This window comes from Schistocerca piceifrons, chromosome 3, assembly GCF_021461385.2.
Source record: "Schistocerca piceifrons isolate TAMUIC-IGC-003096 chromosome 3, iqSchPice1.1, whole genome shotgun sequence".
Taxonomy (NCBI): domain Eukaryota; kingdom Metazoa; phylum Arthropoda; class Insecta; order Orthoptera; family Acrididae; genus Schistocerca; species Schistocerca piceifrons.
In genome coordinates, this window is record NC_060140.1 from 716,570,462 (window position 1) to 716,589,430 (window position 18,969).

The 18,969-nt window shown below is 43.6% G+C and overlaps 1 protein-coding gene across 1 annotated transcript in view; it reads left to right on the plus strand.

Moving 5' to 3' along the window:
• LOC124788139 (ATP-dependent RNA helicase p62-like) overlaps positions 1-18,969 on the plus strand; it is a 60,033-nt gene that overhangs the window by 10,712 nt on the left and 30,352 nt on the right. The window contains 2 exon segments of the mRNA XM_047255282.1: positions 6,193-6,378; positions 6,517-6,642. Coding sequence (XP_047111238.1) covers positions 6,193-6,378; positions 6,517-6,642 — 312 coding nt within the window.

The following is an 18,969-nucleotide window of genomic DNA, read 5'->3' on the forward strand; positions in this document are numbered from 1 at the left end:
CAATAAAGAGTGCCCATTTTCTGAAGAGTTCTTGTTCTCTCGTGTACAAATAATCCCATCCAGTATTAGCTGAGGGTTTTTTTTTTAAAAAAAAAGGTGCTGGATGTAAAACCTGCAGACTGGGAGCAGGAGAGGAACCATGGGACATTTTAATTTCCACTGTTTTGAATGTAGTTTCATGGCATCCATTACAAAGTTGGCATTACACAGAGCGAAATACAGTGACATGCGATAGAAGAATGCTGTGTGAAGAGACTTGATAATGCTCTTTGGCACACTCAAGACCAAATAATGTCCTGTAGAAATAACACCACTGGTCAGAATGACGTCGGATTGCAATGGAATATTTCTGGAGAAGGGGAAAACTTAACGGCAGAAGAAAGGTGGTTACAAAAGGCAGCAATAGAAGGTGCTGTAATCATAATTTAATAGTGGTTGACTACAAATGACAAATGAATCGCACAACTATGCCTAAGGTGTATGTTTGACATTAAGCTAACTGTACTACTCAGTGTGCATGGGTGTACAGGTGTGATACTGTTAGTTACATACGCCCATCCCCCATGGCAAGGTCACAATCACATCGGATGGGAAAAATCGGTTTTTAATTGTCATGAGGCCAAAAACCACATAAAAAGCATAATTCAAATTGGAATATTAATTTCCGTGTGACTGGCACAAAAATTTTCAGTATGCTGTCCACCGTTTCGCACAAGAAGTTGAAATCGAGATACAGCATGTTCCACAGCTGATAAAGCGCGTCCGGGGTCATGTTCAGAATGTGTTGTGCAATGTTTGCCTTCAATGTAGCGAAGTTTGCAGTTGGGTGATAGCCCCACAGCCAGAAGTCACACAGATTAAGATCAGGTGATGGGACAGCCAAGCTGTAGGGAAATGGCGCTGACAATTCTATCATTTCTGAAACCACACTTCAGCAGCTGCTTAACTGGATTTGCAATGTGCAGAAGTGCACCATCTCACATAAAAATGATCCCATCAACACATTCACACTGTTGAAGAGCTGGAATGACATGGTTGTGCAGAAGAACGTCACAGCGCTTGCCAGTGACAGTACAGGTAACAGGACCGGAAGCATCTGTTCCTCAAAAAAATATGGCCCTATGATAAATGATGCTGTAAACCAGCACCACACAGACATTTTCAGGATGAAGTGGTACTGGTTGATTTGCGTGTGGATTTTCCTTTGTCCATATTTGACAATTGTGTCTTGACATATCCTGTCAGATGGAAGTGGGCTTTGTTTGTCCACAAAATCTTCCACGGCCAGTCAGTGTCCACTTCCATGCGAGCAAGAAATTCTAAAGCAAAGGTCTCTCTTTCTGGCAGGTCAACAGGGGGCAATTTGTGCACAGGGGTAATTTTGAATGGATACAAAGAAGGCTGTTTAATAGGATTTTATGCACCGTGCTGACGTGTATGTCCAATGTTCGGGCAATTCTCCGTGTACTACACGTTTGGACTCCACCACTTGTTTTCTCCTGCATTGCTGTGGTGACTGCTTCCCTATATTATGTTGTACAACAAAATAACCCCTCTTTTTGAATTTCCGAATCAGTTTCACCAGACCCATGGCAGTCATCAGACAAACACCTTTTTTTAAACCCTTAAGTGTCCGGAACTTCAGCAGAGTGCCATGTGCACAGTAATCATTCTTGTAATACAGTTTTACAAACAGAGCCCGATCCTGCATCGAGATTGTCGTGGCGAACATCAGACACGAGAGGAGGAAAAGCCATGTACCAGGCGTGTTAGACAAACTTCAGTGGGTCATGCACTTGACAGGTGTTTTCATTTGTGTGTTCAAATACGTAAAATGCTATTTTCACGCTTCCCCGCCCCCGTCATAAGTTTTCCCCCTTCTCCAATAATACTCTGTTGCAACTTGACGTCATTCTGACCAGTGGTGTTATTTCTACAGTGTTTTGAAAGCTTAACTTTAATTATAATCACCCTGTATATCAGACTCTTCAGAAAGATGTGCGCTACAAAATGAACATATTTTTGAAAAGTTAATTTTTTAAATTTTTGGTGACCTATCTCAAACGCTCGAGGGAGGGGGGGACGCCACCATCTAGTATTGCCCCGGTTTAGGAATATCGGGGACTTATGATGTACAGAGCAGTCTGAGTTGTAAAGGGGAGGTGGGTAGTCTCCACGTGACCCTTGTTAACATTTAGTGATATTTGTTTATCTCATGTCAAATGAACACAAAATGGATTTCTGTGGCCAGGAGCTATCAAGTGAATTAAAGTATATCCACATATTTACGGAAGGCTAAAATATGTTGTTAGTTTCAGATTTAATTTTATTTTCACCTCTCTGCAGTCGAGCATTAGTCGTCATGCAGAACAGTGAAGTTACTGTTGTCTGTATGCTAAAGAAATTTGGCTTTTATTAGTCTTTTCTGCTGAGGCAGTCAATGTATTTGAAACAAAGTGTTTATAATTCCACACTATTGGCATAGTTGTAACTATGCAGCATTTTAAGTGCACGTTTTCATTTTCCGCATGTATGGCATTATGCCATAATAAAGAACCGGACAAGAGATAATACAGTACTGGTACTCGAAGAAAATTTACATCCGAATCTGCACATATGAATATGCACTTAGCCGAATTGTGCATTTTAATATGGTTCACAAAATTTCTATGCTCTTGGAGTATCCTCTAAAGCCTTGTTTCTTTTATGACACAATATAAGATCCTTTAATGTTTTACACGGAAGAACAAATGGGCTTCCTGCATCATCATGGCTGTGGAAGCATGGTGACGCCTGTTATCTGGCGCATTGTGGTAACTGCTAAAATGAACCTATTTCGAACAGGTCACAGGAAAATATTGTGAATGTTTGTTTGAAAAGTGCTACTTCCAAAGTAAATTTCCTTATATGAAAGATGAACCTTGTGTGAGAATGTACAATGAATTTCTTAAATTAGTGTTTGACTCTTATTTAATAATAGTCTTTGAGGACAACCATTTAGAAGTATATGCAATTGCAGTCTTTCTTCGCGTATTCCACTGATGAATTCTTCTCGGGTTATCAGCTGAGTGGTGGCGTCTTGTCGCAACGTTTCAATGAGTTTCGTTCCCCCTCATCTTCTGGCAAAGATGATTGGTAGGAAACTCATTGAAATGTTGTGACAAGACGACGCCACCACTCAGCTGATAACCCGAGAAGAATTCATCAACCATTAAGAATTTCGAGCCCAGAAGGGCAGAAATGTCATCAAAAATGTTACTGGCACATTTATGCGATGTATCTTGAAGTGTAACATGCGCAAAAAAGATCATTATATGTGAAAGCTTAGCTTCTCATGCAGCTTATTTATCCCAGAGACCAATACTATATGTGAAAGCTTTTCTTTTCTTGTACCAGCACTATGTATTTTAATTTAAACCACTAACTTTTCTCGTTGGTGTGTTCGCGCTACTTAAGTGATGTTTCTATTGGCTGACTTCATCACGTGTCCCATGCTCTGAATATCTGCTGTCATCTGCTGGTGAGATCATGTGATGTGAGCTATGACTGGCTTACAAAAGCACATTGCAATCTCGATTTCAATGCTTTGGAAAGTAACTTGTTGCGTTTGGTGGAATTCGGATTTCTACTTTCTTGGTACAAAAATATGCAGTTTACATGTTGGTGCACATCAAAGATCTTTCCAAAATGTCCCCCCACCCCCTCCAGTTTAGTTTTCTGAGGTGCCGGGAAATTCTACACCGGTGTGTAAAACCATAACCATTCAAAGGATTGATAAAGTTTTGCAGTTCCGAGGAAACATATACTATCACTTAAAACAGAAAAACTGTTTTTCGCCGGGGACTTTTTTCCCCCTTGTCTACTTCTACACCTTGTCAGTGTATTAATTGTATGTATATTATTCCACATAAAGTGTCGATTATTAAAAACAGTGCTTAAACAACCAGTTATGGCTGGCATACAGCTCAGCTGAGAGGAAAGAAATCATGATTGTAGTATTCCCCGCTCCTCCCACTGGTCATTAATTTACCAGGAACTTAAGGACACTGTCCTCTTCACACCTGGAATAGCAAGGGAGTTTTTTTCAGTTTGGTGTAGCCATATGAATCACATCCTTCTTAACTTTCTGAGCTGCTAAGTTCAATATCAAACTTAGGATCACTGTAGCCATCCTCTTCTGTAAACATTGGCTAAACAGAACAGTGGATAGGATGAATGCTACAAGTTTTGTTGCAGAGTTTTCAAAGCTGCACACTGGAAAAATAATACGTAGTTGCAACCACTTCAACCAAAACACAGCAGCTGGGCTACAAATGTAGGACCACATGCTACCTTGTGGCTGAACACTTAACTATCAGTGCTGATACTGATATAAACAGGGTTTTATGTTTTTAGATCTGTTCTTAAGTGACTGCCTGATGGTCACGTAGGCTTTACATATGTTCATGGGGGACATATTGAACAGCACTCCTTGCCATATGGCTGCAGTGTTTTCACTGCAGAGCTGGCAGCCATATCCCGTGCTCTTTAGCACATGCGCTCATGCCCTGGTGAGTCATTTCTCCTATTTACTGACTCCTTGAGCAGCCTACAAGCTATTGACCAGTGCTACCCTCGCCGTACTTTGGTAGCATCCATTGAGGAGTCCATCTATGTCCTGGAACAAGGTTCTGTCGTTCGGTGGTGTTTGTGTGGATTCCAGGACATGTCGGAATCCCAGGCAACAAACTTGATGACAGGCTGGCCAAACAAGCTACATGGAAACCGCTCATGGAGATCGGCTTTTCTGCAACTGACCTGCATTCAGTACTACACTGCAAGGTTTAGCGGCTTTGGGAGACCGAATGGCATAACCTCAGTACACACAACAAACTGTGTGTCATTAAGGAGACTACAAATGTGTGGAAGTCTTCCATGTGGCCCTATCAGAGGGAATCAGTTGTCCTCTGCTGGCTCGGCATTAGCCACATGTGGCTAACGCATGGTTACCTTCTCCGTCGTCAGGACCCACCTCGGTGTTGCTCTGGCTCACAAATGACCGTTGTCCACTTGCTGTACTGCCCACTTTTAGCTGCTCTGCGGTGGACTTGACTTTCCCAACACCCTACCTTTCTTTATTGGGCAACAATGTCTCAGCAGCAGCTTTAGTTTTATGTTTTTTCGTCAGGGTGGGTTTTATCATTTGATCTAAGTTTTAGCGCATGTCCTATGTCCCTCTTGTGTCCTCCACCCTTGTGCTTTTAGGGTGGAGGTTTTAATGTGTTGCAGAGTGGCTGGCTTGTCCTTTTTATTCTCATGGTCAGCCAGCCATGGTAATCTGTTTTGTCATTTTAATCTCTTCGACTTGTTTCTTGCGTTTCAGTGGTTTTCTTCTCCCCTTTTGTCCATTTAAGTGTGTGTTGCCCTTCCGTCGTTTTTTATGGTTTTTCCTTTCTCTCTGTTTTGTGTTGTCAGTTCCGCTTGTCTTATTCTCACCCTTGTGACATTTTTATTTGGAACAAAGGACCGATGACCTAACAGGGGTCCCTTCCCGCCTCTTTTAAACCAACAATCCAACACACACTAAAACCACCTTACAAATTGACTTATTTAAACACTTCATATCCTCATTATCATTTTCATTAGCCACATTAGCTTGAGGTTCAGTTTAAACTGCCAATACACATGTGATTATGAAGTATTATTACTATGTACACAATGTGAAAACTATAATTATCAGCCCTAGATAACAGTCTGAGAGTGCAGAGCAACGTACTTCCGGCCCATGTGGAAATAAATATCTAAGAAATTGGTAAGACAGCTTTTCGTGAACGTTCATAACTACAGTGTGGGGGCTAGAGATATAGATGTAACAGGCTCGCAAAGGGATTAACAGATATCAGGAGCATGCATACATGCCACAATCTCAAAATTGATGACAGTGTGCTTTGGGCCCTTACGGTTCTCAGTGCCTCAGTTATCGAATAATAAAATGAGCTTGCAAAAAAATCTAATTTTTCCCCTGTACATCAGACTTGGGTATGTTTCAGAAATGTCCCATTTCTCCTTATGGAGATCAGTGTCCAAGAACTCATTAATTTCCAAGGTATTTTCTGCTTTGAGATTTAGTGCTCATGACAACCAAATAGACACATTATCTGTAAGTTACATTCTGTGGTAGCTATTTGCATTAATACTTTGTGAATTTTGCAGGTCTTTCCAAAGAAACGGGGGTGGCTATCGAGGGGGGAACAAATTTGAAGATCGCAGGGGGGGCAAAAACTTCCGGGGAAGAGATGACCAACTTGGTGGTGGACTAAGGAAACCAGCCTGGGATATGAGTATGCTTTCCCCAATAGCAAAGGATTTTTATGTCCCACACCCTAATGTGGCAAACAGGTAAGGTCATGTTCTTAACAATAGCATTTGTCTGTATTGATAGTTGGGAGCTGTAGATTAACTTGGTTTATAATTGTGTGTTTTTCGTCTTGGTTTGTCACTTGTTTTATTATGTGGTAACATTTATGTAATTTTCAGGAATAAGTTTGAAGTGGATGATTATAGACGATCAAAGGAAATAACAGTGAAGGGTATTGATGTCCCAAATCCCATTCAATATTTCGAGGAGTCAAATTTTCCTGATTATGTGATGGAAAGTATTAGGTATGTATTGGAAGAGCTCTCTCCGTGTGTGTGTGTGTGTGTGTGTGTGTGTGTGTGTGTGTGTGTGTGTGTGTGTGTGTGTGTGTTCGTGCCACCCTTTCACCACCTTTCTTCAAGAAGGGGTGTACATTTAACAGATCGGTCATGTACAAATTGCAAAAATCATTGAAAGAATATGGTTATAAAGTCATTCTAGTTTGCACAATAATTTCATTGTTCCTTGCTTGTCAAGACATTAGTATTTTATTTCTGCATTTAAGAATAACATGATCTACTGTGAAATATTAACAAACCAGAAAATTATATTTTTATTGGTTTATTTTCTCTGACAAGATTAGGAACTTGGGCCCTCTCTTAAATCTAACCATCTATTCTACATAGTTGACATTAGATTCATGTCATAAATGACATGTAATATTTGATATTAAATTTTGTAATTACTATAATGGAGGAGAAAGGAAAACATTTCCATTTTTCCATTTGTTCATGAGTACAACAAAGACAACTTAGGAAGGCAGTTTCCAACTAAGGATTGGCAGCAGTGGGCATGATATGAGTGAAAGAGGGAGTGAGAGGAGGAAGATGGTAATCAGTTACACATGGATAAGAATAATAAAGTGATTAACTTCTAGCTAGCTGTTCACAGGGCTGCTAGTTCAGCAACAACTGCTAAGGTAATGTGTTTAGATGCACCTTTTGTGCCATTCAGTATTGCCAAGTTGCACTTCCTATTCCATTCAATATCGCCAAATCACTCTACTATGGCTACTAGACAGTTGCAAACAATGCTTGCACCAAGGCACCAAGTAATTTAACAAATCTGATCAGTTTTCATTGTGTGCTATTTATCTATGAATGGCAAGTTTATTTTATGTCCCAGATGTTTGAAAGTTGTTGTGGAAGTGAGCAGAAGAGTGTGGTTGCTAAATAGAACATTCAGCCTTCTGCTTGCATTTTGTGTGGTCAGGCATGTAAGTTTTCACGCTCTGTGTGGGGAATATTTCAAGAAATTGAAACAATGGTATGACTCCTGCTGCCTCTTAATGAAGTGGAAAGAATTGTAGATGCTTTGAAGATTCATATAAGCACTGTCTTGAAATTTTGTAAGAAGAGACCCTCTGTGTAACAGTAATTGGCTGGTTCATTTCATCTACATACACAAATATTAAGAGAACACCCAAACATTAAAAAAAACCTGTGCATTGCTCACAATGAGGGAGAATTATTCAGTGGCAGTAAAACTTTTGTTTATGATTATCAGAGCTCTCGGTTTCAGGTACAAAAAATTAGTGCAAATATTGTCTTGAATGCTCGAACTTCTGTTTTTGTACTTATTTGTACCTGGTTTACAAATAGAGCAAAACAAGAAACTACCACAAGGATATGAATCGCTATAATTATCTGAAGTGTTTCAAGGGGCAAGTATTGGAAAACATAAAATTGGCCATCTATCATTGTAATGGATAATGCCACAGACCAGTATTTAAAAACAAAACTCCAAATATAGCAATTGAAAAAGTTGACATTGAATGGTTAAAATGTTAGTGTGAAAGTTCAGGGTAGTTGTGTAAGATTGTGAAACAAAATAAGCCACAGTTTCAACGATGTGTTGAGGAGGTGGCAAAAGAACACATTGCCAGCATTCTTTGGCTTCCACAATACCTCTGCCACTTCAACCCCATTGAAATGGTTTGGTCATAGATTTAGCACTCTGTGGCAACAAATAATAAAAGCTTCAGTGTGACAAAAATTTTGGAACTGTTTAAGAAATCAGTGGCCCAAGTAACACCAAAGAAGTTGAGTAATATTGTATGCTACACAGAAACAATTTTTGAACAAGTATAATAAGTGAGTGTAGAAAGTGTTATGGTAAATATGATTATATTCTTGGGCAATTCCATTGACTTTTCCACTAAACACAAATGACCTTGTCAAGGAAGGAAGTGACTTTGAACTAAGCACCATTTAGATTTTTCTAGTGTTTGTAGACATGATATTGGCATACAGCATGCACTATGTAGTGATTATTAAGCACTTGAGCAGTTTATTTTAATGTTTATTGTTGTATTTAAATGGATTCAGATCCAGTTAGCACTCCTTCTTGTCTCAAATACACAAACTAAATGTGAATTCTATTGATTTTTGTTAAAGAAGGTGCATGTTGTGTCTTTGTTACAATGTAAAAGTAGGACACCACCATCACTTTGTACACGCAAGTGACCAGGCCATAACAATATTGCAAAGCACCTGGATTATTGCATGTTAACAGAGAACTAGAGAAGTCAGTACATAAGAGCAGTCTCACTGTTTCTCGTTCCCTTTACCTTTCTTTGTTTCCCTTATTTTCAATGATCTGCTTCGGCATTTGAGGTTCCTCTTTTTCTTCTTCCACTCTGTGCCCTCCTGAAGCCCGTCCCATGCGTCTGACTTGTAACATATGACTTCACACCTAATTCCCAGCCACGGGTTGACAGGTATGGTTTGCACCCCCCTGGTACAGGCCAGACCCAAGGAGGGGGTATTGCCGTAGCTCCAACCTTCCCAAATTGGAGACTGGTCCCTCAGTCCAGGTGGTGTGTCCTGAGGTGTGAACAATCGCCTAAGGTGGGTGCACCCCCTTGTGACGGGGCCGCCAGTTGGAGGGAGCGCGCCATTGGAGATGCTGCAATAGTGGAGATTTTCTCGCAACGAGCCAACATCTATGAAACTTAAACGGAATGAGGCTAGTGATTCAAAGACCCTTCCAGCTGCACTACAGTTCCTCATGGTCTCACATACTGAAGATGGTCAGTCCTTCACCATGGTAAATCTGTTAGTTATTGAGAAAGGTGTTGTTGCAGTTGCCAGCCCTGTGAAATACTGCTCTTGTGTACGGAATGTCACTTTGCTTTTGGAGACTACTTCTGATTCTCAAGCACAACACCTGCCTGCCATCCCACTTCTCGACGTCTACCCTGTTCGTGTTGAGGCCCATAGAAGTTTTAAATTCTTCCCATGGTGTTATTTACACTAGGCTGCTCATTGGTCTGACAGAGGCCAAAATCCAGTCTTTCTTCTTTGATGAGCTGTCATGGCCATACACCGGGTTTTAAAAAAGGTAGATTCCTCCTTAGTGCCCACCTGCACTCTTTTTTTTTTTTCACCTTTGATAGAGTGGTGCTTCCGTCAAAGATCAAAGCAGGCTATGAAAGTATCACAGTCCGACCATACACTCTGAACGTGACGCACTGCTACCTGTTTCATTGTTTCAACCCCTAGAATGTTTTCTCGATACCCCACCGAATGTGTAACCTGTGGTAGGGATGCACATGAGGTTGATTGTCTGATGCCTCCTCCCCACTGTATCAACTGCTATGGTGGCCATGCTGCCTTCTCTCGGGATTGTCCTGTGTATTTTGATGAGCAGGCTGTCCAAAAGATCCGGGTAAAGGAACAAGTTACTTACCCAGTCTCTCGCAAGTTACTGGCTAGTAGCAAACCCTGCATTCTCCTGTCTAGCACCTATAGTTAAATTCGTTCCACAAAGATCATGGCCACGCAGACATGCGACCTCCAATTCAGCTCTGAGGTTGTGAAATCGCAGTGTGTCAAGGTAGTATTGCCATCCCCCTGCCCAGCTGTGCAACAAGTCGTCAAACTCTCGCCTCAAGGGGCAAAGCCAACAGCTACCCTACCGGCAGGAAAGGACAGAAGGGGTACTCCCGCGAAGACTTCTTACATCCCTCCAACCAAACACCCATGTCTTCCGCTGTTAACTGGAAAGGCTCAAAGAAGTCTATCAAAGGCAAACGATCTTCTGCTTCGCTGGAGACTCTCTTCGACGATGTTACCATGTGATACCTTAGCCCGGCCAGCCTCAGTGTCGCCAGTGCGCACCACCAACCGTTTCTTGGCATTAGACTCCACAGACCGACAGCGCTGCTTAGATGTTCCTAGTCAACCCATCTCCCTATCCTCAACTTCAAGCTGTTGCAGTTAGCTTTTTCCTTCCCCACTTGACTTTTCCCTCTTCCATTTATGTCCCTCCGTCATTAGATGTCACCAGGGCAGACTTCCTTCAGCTTATTGGGCAGCTACCTCCCCATTACAGCTACTTAGTGACTTTTAATGTCCATCATCCCCTTTGGGGGGTTCTCCAAGAACCTGTTGTAGAGGTGTCCCCAAAACTGATCTTAATCAGCTCAACCTCTTCTGCCCTTAACACTGGGGCACCCATGTTCCTTTCTGTCTCCTTGCACACCTATTCCCATTTGGACCTATCCTTCTGCACTGCCCAGCTTGCCAATCTTCTTGAGTGGTTCGTTTTTTGACACCTACTCAGGCGACCATTTCCCTTGAGCTCTCTGTTTGCTGACTCCTACCCCACCTGTGTGCACAACCAAATGGCAGCTTACAAAGACCGGCTGGCAGCTTTACTCCTCCCTGGCGACCTTCGATGAACAGGATTTCCCCAGTTGTGATGACAAGGTTACCCTTACTGCTGCAGAATGTTCCATTCCCTGCACTTTCTCTTTACCATGCTGTGTCCTGGTATCTTTGTGGATGGAGGTGTGCCGCGATGCAATTTGCGCACTGAGACATGCTCTCCTCATTTTTAACTGTCATCTTAAGATGGCAAACTGCATTCATTATAAACAGATGTGTGCGAAGTGCCATAGCGTTCTTTGGGATAGCAAAACAGCTAGCTGGATTTCATTCACTATTTCTTTCTACAGTTCCACCCCTTCCTCTGTCACATGGATCAGCCTCTGATGGCTCTCTAGGATTAAAGATCCATTTGCCAATTTCCAGCCTGACACTAGCAGATGATGTTATTGTGGACCCTATTGCTATCTTAAACACCTTGGGCTGCCATTTTGCGGAAATTTCATGCTCTTCCCTCTATCACCATGCCTTCATCGGAAACGAGTGGAGGAGGCTTGAACTGTACCCTTCTCTTCTGTTTGAATCGTGAATGCTACAATGCCGCCTTTACTAGAGCATTCTCTCAGTTCATCCTGCTCCTTCGCCGCTGGGACAGACGGTGTTGACATTCAGGTGTTGCAGCACCTTTTTCTTGTGGGCAAGCACTTTCTGATTAACACGTGCAACCATATCTGGGCAGACGGCCCATTTCCCGACCATCATACCCGTACCTACGCTGGTGAGGACAAAAACCTTCCTTCTAGCTACTGCCTGATCTCACCAGCTGTGTTTGCAAGGTGATGGAACGTATGATTCATGCCCAGCTGGTGTGGTGGTTAGTCTCAAAATTGTCTGCCCAGTGTGGATTTGGTGTGGCATTTCGCAGTTGACCTGTACTTAATTTGTCCCCATTTCATGAATGGTTTACTACGGAAATCTGACTGTGGTCATGTTTTTCTATTTGGAAAAGGCCTAAGACACCTGCTGGAGAAGTGGTATCCTCCATACTCTTTACATATGGGGCTTCCGTGGCCGCCTGACCTGTTTTTTTTTTCCTTCAGGAATTTTTAAAAGACAGAGTTTTCTAGGTGCATGTTGGTTCTGCCTTGTCGGGTATCTTTTCCAGGAAAACTGTGTGCCTCTCGGTTCTGTCCTGAGTGTTGTCCTCTTTGCTATCGTCATTAACCCTATAATGGCCTGTCTCCTGTCGAGCATCTCTGGCTCCTTTCTTTTTGACAATTTTGCCATCCATTGCACTTCTCCATGGACCTGTCTCACTGGGCGGCTTCTTCAGTTACGTCCTGATCATCTTTACTCCTGGAGCATCGACAACGGCTGTTGTTTTTCCACTGACAAAACGGTCTGTATGAATTCCTGGCGGCACAAATGGTTTCTCCGACCACCTTTACATCTTGGGCCCATTGCCGTTCTGTTCGTTTAAACTACACTATTCCTGGTGCTCAAGCTTGATAAGAAACTCTGGGTCCTCCCATGTGTCTTACTTGGCAGCCCGCTGTACACAGTCCCTCAGTGTCCCGCTTGTCCTCAATAGCACTTTCTGGGGTGCCAATTGAACCACCTACCTCCGGTTTTACCGGTCCCTTGTCTGTTAGAAACTCTAGACTATGGGTGCTTTGTTTATGCATTTGCATGTCCATCTCTTACGCAGTCTCAACACTATCCACCATCATGGCATCTGTTTGGCCACTGGTGCCTTTTGCACTAGTCTGGTTGAGAGTCTGTACGCTGAAGCTGCTGAACTACCAATGTCCTACTGCTGTGACTTTCTTCTCAGCAGGTATGTATGCTGTTTGTCTGCCATAACACGGCCACCCATCTTATGCTGCCCCCTTAGATGATTCCCTTGATCACCAGTGTTGAGCATGTCTCTCTCATCTGTTACCTCCTAGAGTCTACTTTCGGCATTTGCTTTGGCCGCTTAACTTCACACTGCCCTCAACTTTTCGGGTGGTTGTGAACCCTTCGCCATCTTGGCTTTGTGAAGTGGCCTGTGTTCACCGTGGCCATCATTTTCTTCTAAAGACACTACTCCTGCTTTGCTCTATCGCCTTCAGTTTCATGACCTTCGCATGGAATTTCGTGATAGTACACTGATGGCTCTCTGACTGACCGTGGTGTCGGGTGTGCCTTTATCATTGGCTCCCACGTCTTCAGATATCAGTTTCCGGCATACTGCTCAGTATTTACAGCCGAGCTCTTTGTCCTGTATCAGGCCACGGAGTACATCTAGCAACACAGTCTTTTCAATTGTGTCCTCTGCTCACTTTCTCAGTGCCCTTCAAAGCCTCTGTGTGTTGTACACCGCCCATCCGTTGGTGCAATGGGTCCAGGAAAACTGTCACGTGCCCACTCTTGTTGGATCTGCTGTGAAGTTTATAAGGGTTCCTGGTCGTGTCGGTCTGCCATGAATTGCTGACGCTGCTGTCAAGGCTGCAGTCCTCATACCTCAGCCCACTCGTTCCTGTATTCCTTAAGCCTCTACCAATGGCTTGAATGACCTCTTGGCCCTCCCACCCAAGTTTTAAGTGTCCGCCACTTCTTGATGGAATGTCCATTTTTCAATGGTTTACATTCCCGCTTGGATTTGCTATCTCGGTTATTGACCATTTTAGCTAATGACGCGCGGCCTGTCGACCACCTTTCACTTTTTGTCCATCAAAGCAATATGGCGAAGGCCATTTAATTTCTAGTTTTGGACCTCCATTTCTGTATGGTGTCCATTGTAGCCCTTTCTCCATGTCCCTGTTTTTAGCTGTCTTGTTTTGTCATTTTGGGATTGACATTTAGCTGTATTTTAACTCCTCCCTGTTTCCGTGTTCTACAGTTGTGACATGGGTACGTATGACCTCCGTTATTTTTGTGCTCTAAAACAAAACAAACAAAAACACACTGGAGAACAGAAATCACCCCTTCAACGTTCAGGTGTGCTTTTTATCACTTCCTTATTCTGTTCCAGATATAATAAAAAATTATGGAAAGTTACATGGTTGGTGTATAAATGAAAAAGAGCAAAAAGTGTAAATGAGGGATGATGGTGGCATTTGCTTTTCTGTTTGATAGAAGAAAATTGGCCACATACATTAATCTTTAGGAAAGTATTATAAAGGAGACAGAAATTGCAGCTTCTCCTTAAGTGTTTAAAGTGTGGGTCATGTGCAAGGTCACTCAAAATTTTTGTGTGTACTGTAGAGTATAGCGAATGTTTTACCTGCAACACATTCTCTTTCCATAATACTTTTTCTTCCAGCTCTTTTCTGGATGATAACCCTGACTAATCCAAACATGTACAGTAGGTACATCATTTTTGTCTATTGTCTGCAACTTGACAGTTGTCTGATAGCTATTAGCCATATTCACTGATTTTTGATTACCTCGGAACCTCCACCTTCCTAATGGGCCTACTGGATTGCAATGTAATTGACTGTGATCACGTGTGCGTGATTAAATTTTGCAATGCTTTAGGCTGTTACTGAAGGAAAATAATACTGTTTAGTAGTAGGAAGGATGTTTTGAAATTTACTTTATCAGATGTGCAAACAAGTCTTTAAAAACAGTTGTTGTATATATATTAATATGCAGAAAATAAATTCTGTGTTGTTAAAAGTAAACTGATAGTGTTCAGAGTGCTGCAGTGTGGGCTGGAGTAAGTCATAGGACACTGAAACATCATAGGTAATGTTCATTGATGGGTTCGTGGAGTATCTTGAAGAAATAATAAGTTTCACTTTCTGCCACCAAATGAAATATGCTACTGCAAAGTCAGAATGTCGAATGTTTCTATACCCTGTGCTCTTCGCCAATGAGGGATGTCTCCCTCCTAACACCCACCCGCGCGTGGGATTGCTGGTTGGCATGCGTCTAGCTACCCTCTGCTGGGATCTCCATTTGCACTCACTGGACTGCACCCCGTGTCTCTCCTCCTGTAACCCCCCTTGGATGGTCCCTAGACCACGGATTAGGACCGCTCTCTTGCAGGGTCCTAAGGTCTCTGTTGCTCCTATGGTTTACTGGCGTCTTGTATGTGCCATCCTTGCAGAGTTCTAGTGTGCCACCGTCTTTTACACTGATGGTTCCAAGACTACTGATAAGGTGGGATACGGTTTCACGTCTCCTACCAGATTCGAGCACCATTTGTTGCCAGGATTGTGTAGTGTATTTACAGGAGAGCTTCTAGTCATTTACAGGGCCCTCCTTTTTGTTCCTCACGCGTCCCTCCATAGAGTTTTAATTTGTTCTGACTCATGAGCAGCCTTCAGGCTGTCAATCGATGCTACTCTCGTCACCCCTTGGTCTCTGCCATCCATGACCTCTCTGCCCTTGAGCATGACGCCTGTTCTGTCATCTTTCTCTGGGTCCCGAGTCATGTGGGAATCCCAGGGAATGAATTGGCTCACTGTTTCGCTAGAGAAGCAGATACTGACCCTCCTTTTCCTTCCACGTTTCCAGCTGCAGATATGTGGATCTACGTCAAATCTCTTTGCCTAACAGTGTAATGCAGTCTGGAGCTCTACTGCTCATAGTAACAAACTCCACACAATCAAGGAGTCTACTGCAGTCTGCGGCACTTCTTTCCGCCCCTCTCAGGAGTCCACTGTTCTATGTCATTTACACTTTGGCCATACCTGGCTCGCCCATTGTTTCCTCCTATGTAATGTCCTGCCCCCACAATGTTGTGGTGCCAGACTGACGATATATCACATATTGGTGGCATGTCCCCTTCTTTCGACCCTTGGTGCTAGATATAGTCTTCCTGCTTCCTTAAATTTAATATTAGTGGACGATCCACAGATGGTTGCCCTGGTCCTCGGTTTCCTCCATGAACGTAGTTTTTATTTCCGGATATAAGGTTCTCCTTTAGGCTTGGAGCAGGGGCAGGTTGGTTGTGATTGGGACTCCTTCTGCAGTCTTCATGGTCTGTGACCCCCATGACCACCTCCCCTTTTTCCAGTTTATAGATTTGGTGTCAACTTTTATGATTATACTGTGTGTGTTTAATGATCATTCTTTTATAATTTGACTCCTCTGAGTGAATCCATTCATTTTTAGCACACCCTCTTATGCAACCCTTTTTGGAATCGTCGGACTGATGACCTTGGTCCCATACACTCTCAATCAATCAATCGATGTCGAATGTTTCCTTTTTTGGCGGTAGTCCTTTGTCACTTGGCTGTGTGTGTGTGTGTGTGTGTGTGTGTGTGTGTGTGTGTGTGTGTGTGTGTGTGTGTGTGTGTGTGTGTGTGTGTGTGTGTGTGTGAGAGAGAGAGAGAGAGAGAGAGAGAGAGAGAGAGAGAGAAGTGACTCTTGGTTTGTAAACACTTAGGAAGGTTGAAGTTGTCTGTGCAAAATGCAGTGAGTATTGAGAAGAAAGACCTTGCATACTGGTAAATTTGTTTTATCAGAATGGTGTCAATAGTAGAGCTCTTTCGTGGGGAATATTGCCGACGGAAACAGCTGGAAAAAAAAAAAAAAATAATTAGAGGGGCAGGAGTGAGAGGGCAGTTAAAATTGCTGTAGTTTCAGCAGATGATGCAGCACATGCTTCAAATTGTGGAGACGGTGGTAGAGTTGTCACAAGAATTCTCTCTCCTGTGGTCAACAGATCCAAAGGTTTTGGAGTGCAGAAGATTCAAAATATGCACCAAATGAAGCCCCGAGATAGGCTCCACAAATGCCTTCGTTGTCAGTCCATCTTTCTTAGAGAAGATGACAGTTCGGAGGCCTGTTACTTGTACAGTGGCATCTGTGTGTTATAAGGACCTCTTTGATCAACATGTGATCATAGCTTTGCAAGGACATGACTGTGTCCACATTTTCACGCAAGATGAGGTGACAACACGTGTTGGTTGCAAGATGAAACACTTGCTTTGAGAAACCTTTGGTAATTTTATCATCTCGTAGGCAATTTTGAGATGAATCCTTCCAGATTGCCCAACCTAAACTGTCACTTCTGGTTGTGAGGATATCTAAAGGATCATGCCTATCAGTGATGATCCAGACTGTTCTTGATCTGAAGGATGACATTGCTCCGATTACACAGGCTATGCTCCAAACAACTGGCTACTGTGCCCTGACAGATGCAGCATGTCGCTGAGTGAGATCATATTTAACAGGTGTTGTGACAATATACTAATAAATGTGCCAGAACCACCATTTATCATGTTTGATCATTTCTCCCATTTTCCTGCACCTGTACTACACTGGCTGCTGACAACACCACATTTTCATCTCCTCCTCCCCACCCCACTCACACTCCGGAAGCTCATAGAGCTTCATTAATGAAGATATCAGTGATGTTTGAGCTTCCCTCAATGTATACAGCCTGCATTGCAGCACTTGGAACATAGTTTAATTATAACCACCCAGTAGTTCATCTGGATATCCCCCTGCGGGTCCGGGGGTTAGAATAGGCCCGAGGTATTCCTGCCTGTCGTACGAGGCGACTAAAAGGAGTCCATCCCCCTCACGGGGGTAGTTAGCGCCTGCGTCCGGAGACGGACGGTTCCACGACCTATAATTGTGGTCTTTTTGGATTTTCACTTCTCGTTTTTTCCTTCCTTTTGTTGGTTCCTTTCTTTGCTCTTCTCCACCTCACTGTCTTCCTTACTCTTTCCCTTGACTTCTCCTTGCCTTCTTCTCCTTGCCTTCTTCTCCTTGCCTTCTTCTCCTTGCCTTCTTCTCCTTGCCTTCTTCTCCTTGCCTTCTTCTCCTTGCCTTCTTCTCCTTGCCTTCTTCTCCTTGCCTTCTTCTCCTTGCCTTCTTCTCCTTGCCTTCTTCTCCTTGCCTTCTTCTCCTTGCCTTCTTCTCCTTGCCTTCTTCTCCTTGCCTTCTTCTCCTTGCCTTCTTCTCCTTGCCTTCTTCTCCTTGCCTTCTTCTCCTTGCCTTCTTCTCCTTGCCTTCTTCTCCTTGCCTTCTTCTCCTTGCCTTCTTCTCCTTGCCTTCTTCTCCTTGCCTTCTTCTCCTTGCCTTCTTCTCCTTGCCTTCTTCTCCTTGCCTTCTTCTCCTTGCCTTCTCTGGTCTCCGCCTCGGCGTTTGAGACAGTCTGTCCTCTTTCTCCCTCTCTCTCTTCTTTTTCCTCTTCTTCCTTCCTCCCTGTGTGTGCCTGAAGGCCGACCCACGCGTTCGCACGCGTAGCCGGTGACGGGGTAACGAGTAATTCCCCGCCCTGGGTAGACATGTAAGGCACGCGCGTACCCCCTGGTAAAGGCCAGGCCCGGGGAGGGGTGATTGCCTGAGCTGATACCTTCTGACCATGCCGATTGGTCCCTCCGTCTGTTTCTCGGGAGGTGTGACCTGAGGTGTAAACATTCACCTAAGGCGGGAGTGCCCTCTGAGAGGGTCCCCACAAGGAAGGAGCGCGCCATCGGAGACGCTGGCAATCATGGGGGATTCCTCCGCAGTGGATTCTACTCCTTCGCTTTCGACTTCTGCCCAAAAACGGAAACGTGACCAGCCCCCAGTGACAAAAGTCCTACCGCCTGCCCCACAGTTCCTCGTCGTTTCTCGATCTGAGGACGGAAAGGATTTTTCCTCTGTCAACCCTTTCGTTATCCAGAAGGGCGTAGATGCCATAGCCGGATCTGTCAAATCTTGTACCAGGTTGCGTAACGGTACCTTATTACTAGAAACTGAGAGTGCCTTTCAGGCACAAAAACTGCTTCGGGCCACACTCCTGTACACGTTCCCTGTCCGGGTGGGGGCCCACCGAACTTTGAATTCGTCTCGTGGTGTAGTCTATACTAGCTCCCTCGACGGATTGACTGACGAGGAGATTCAATCTTTCCTCGCTGAGCAGGGCGTGGCGGCTGTCCATAGGGTCATGAAAAAGGTCAACAATGACCTTGTACCGACCCGGACACTTTTTTTGACCTTCGATAGTGTTAAGCTGCCATCGCGCATCAAGGC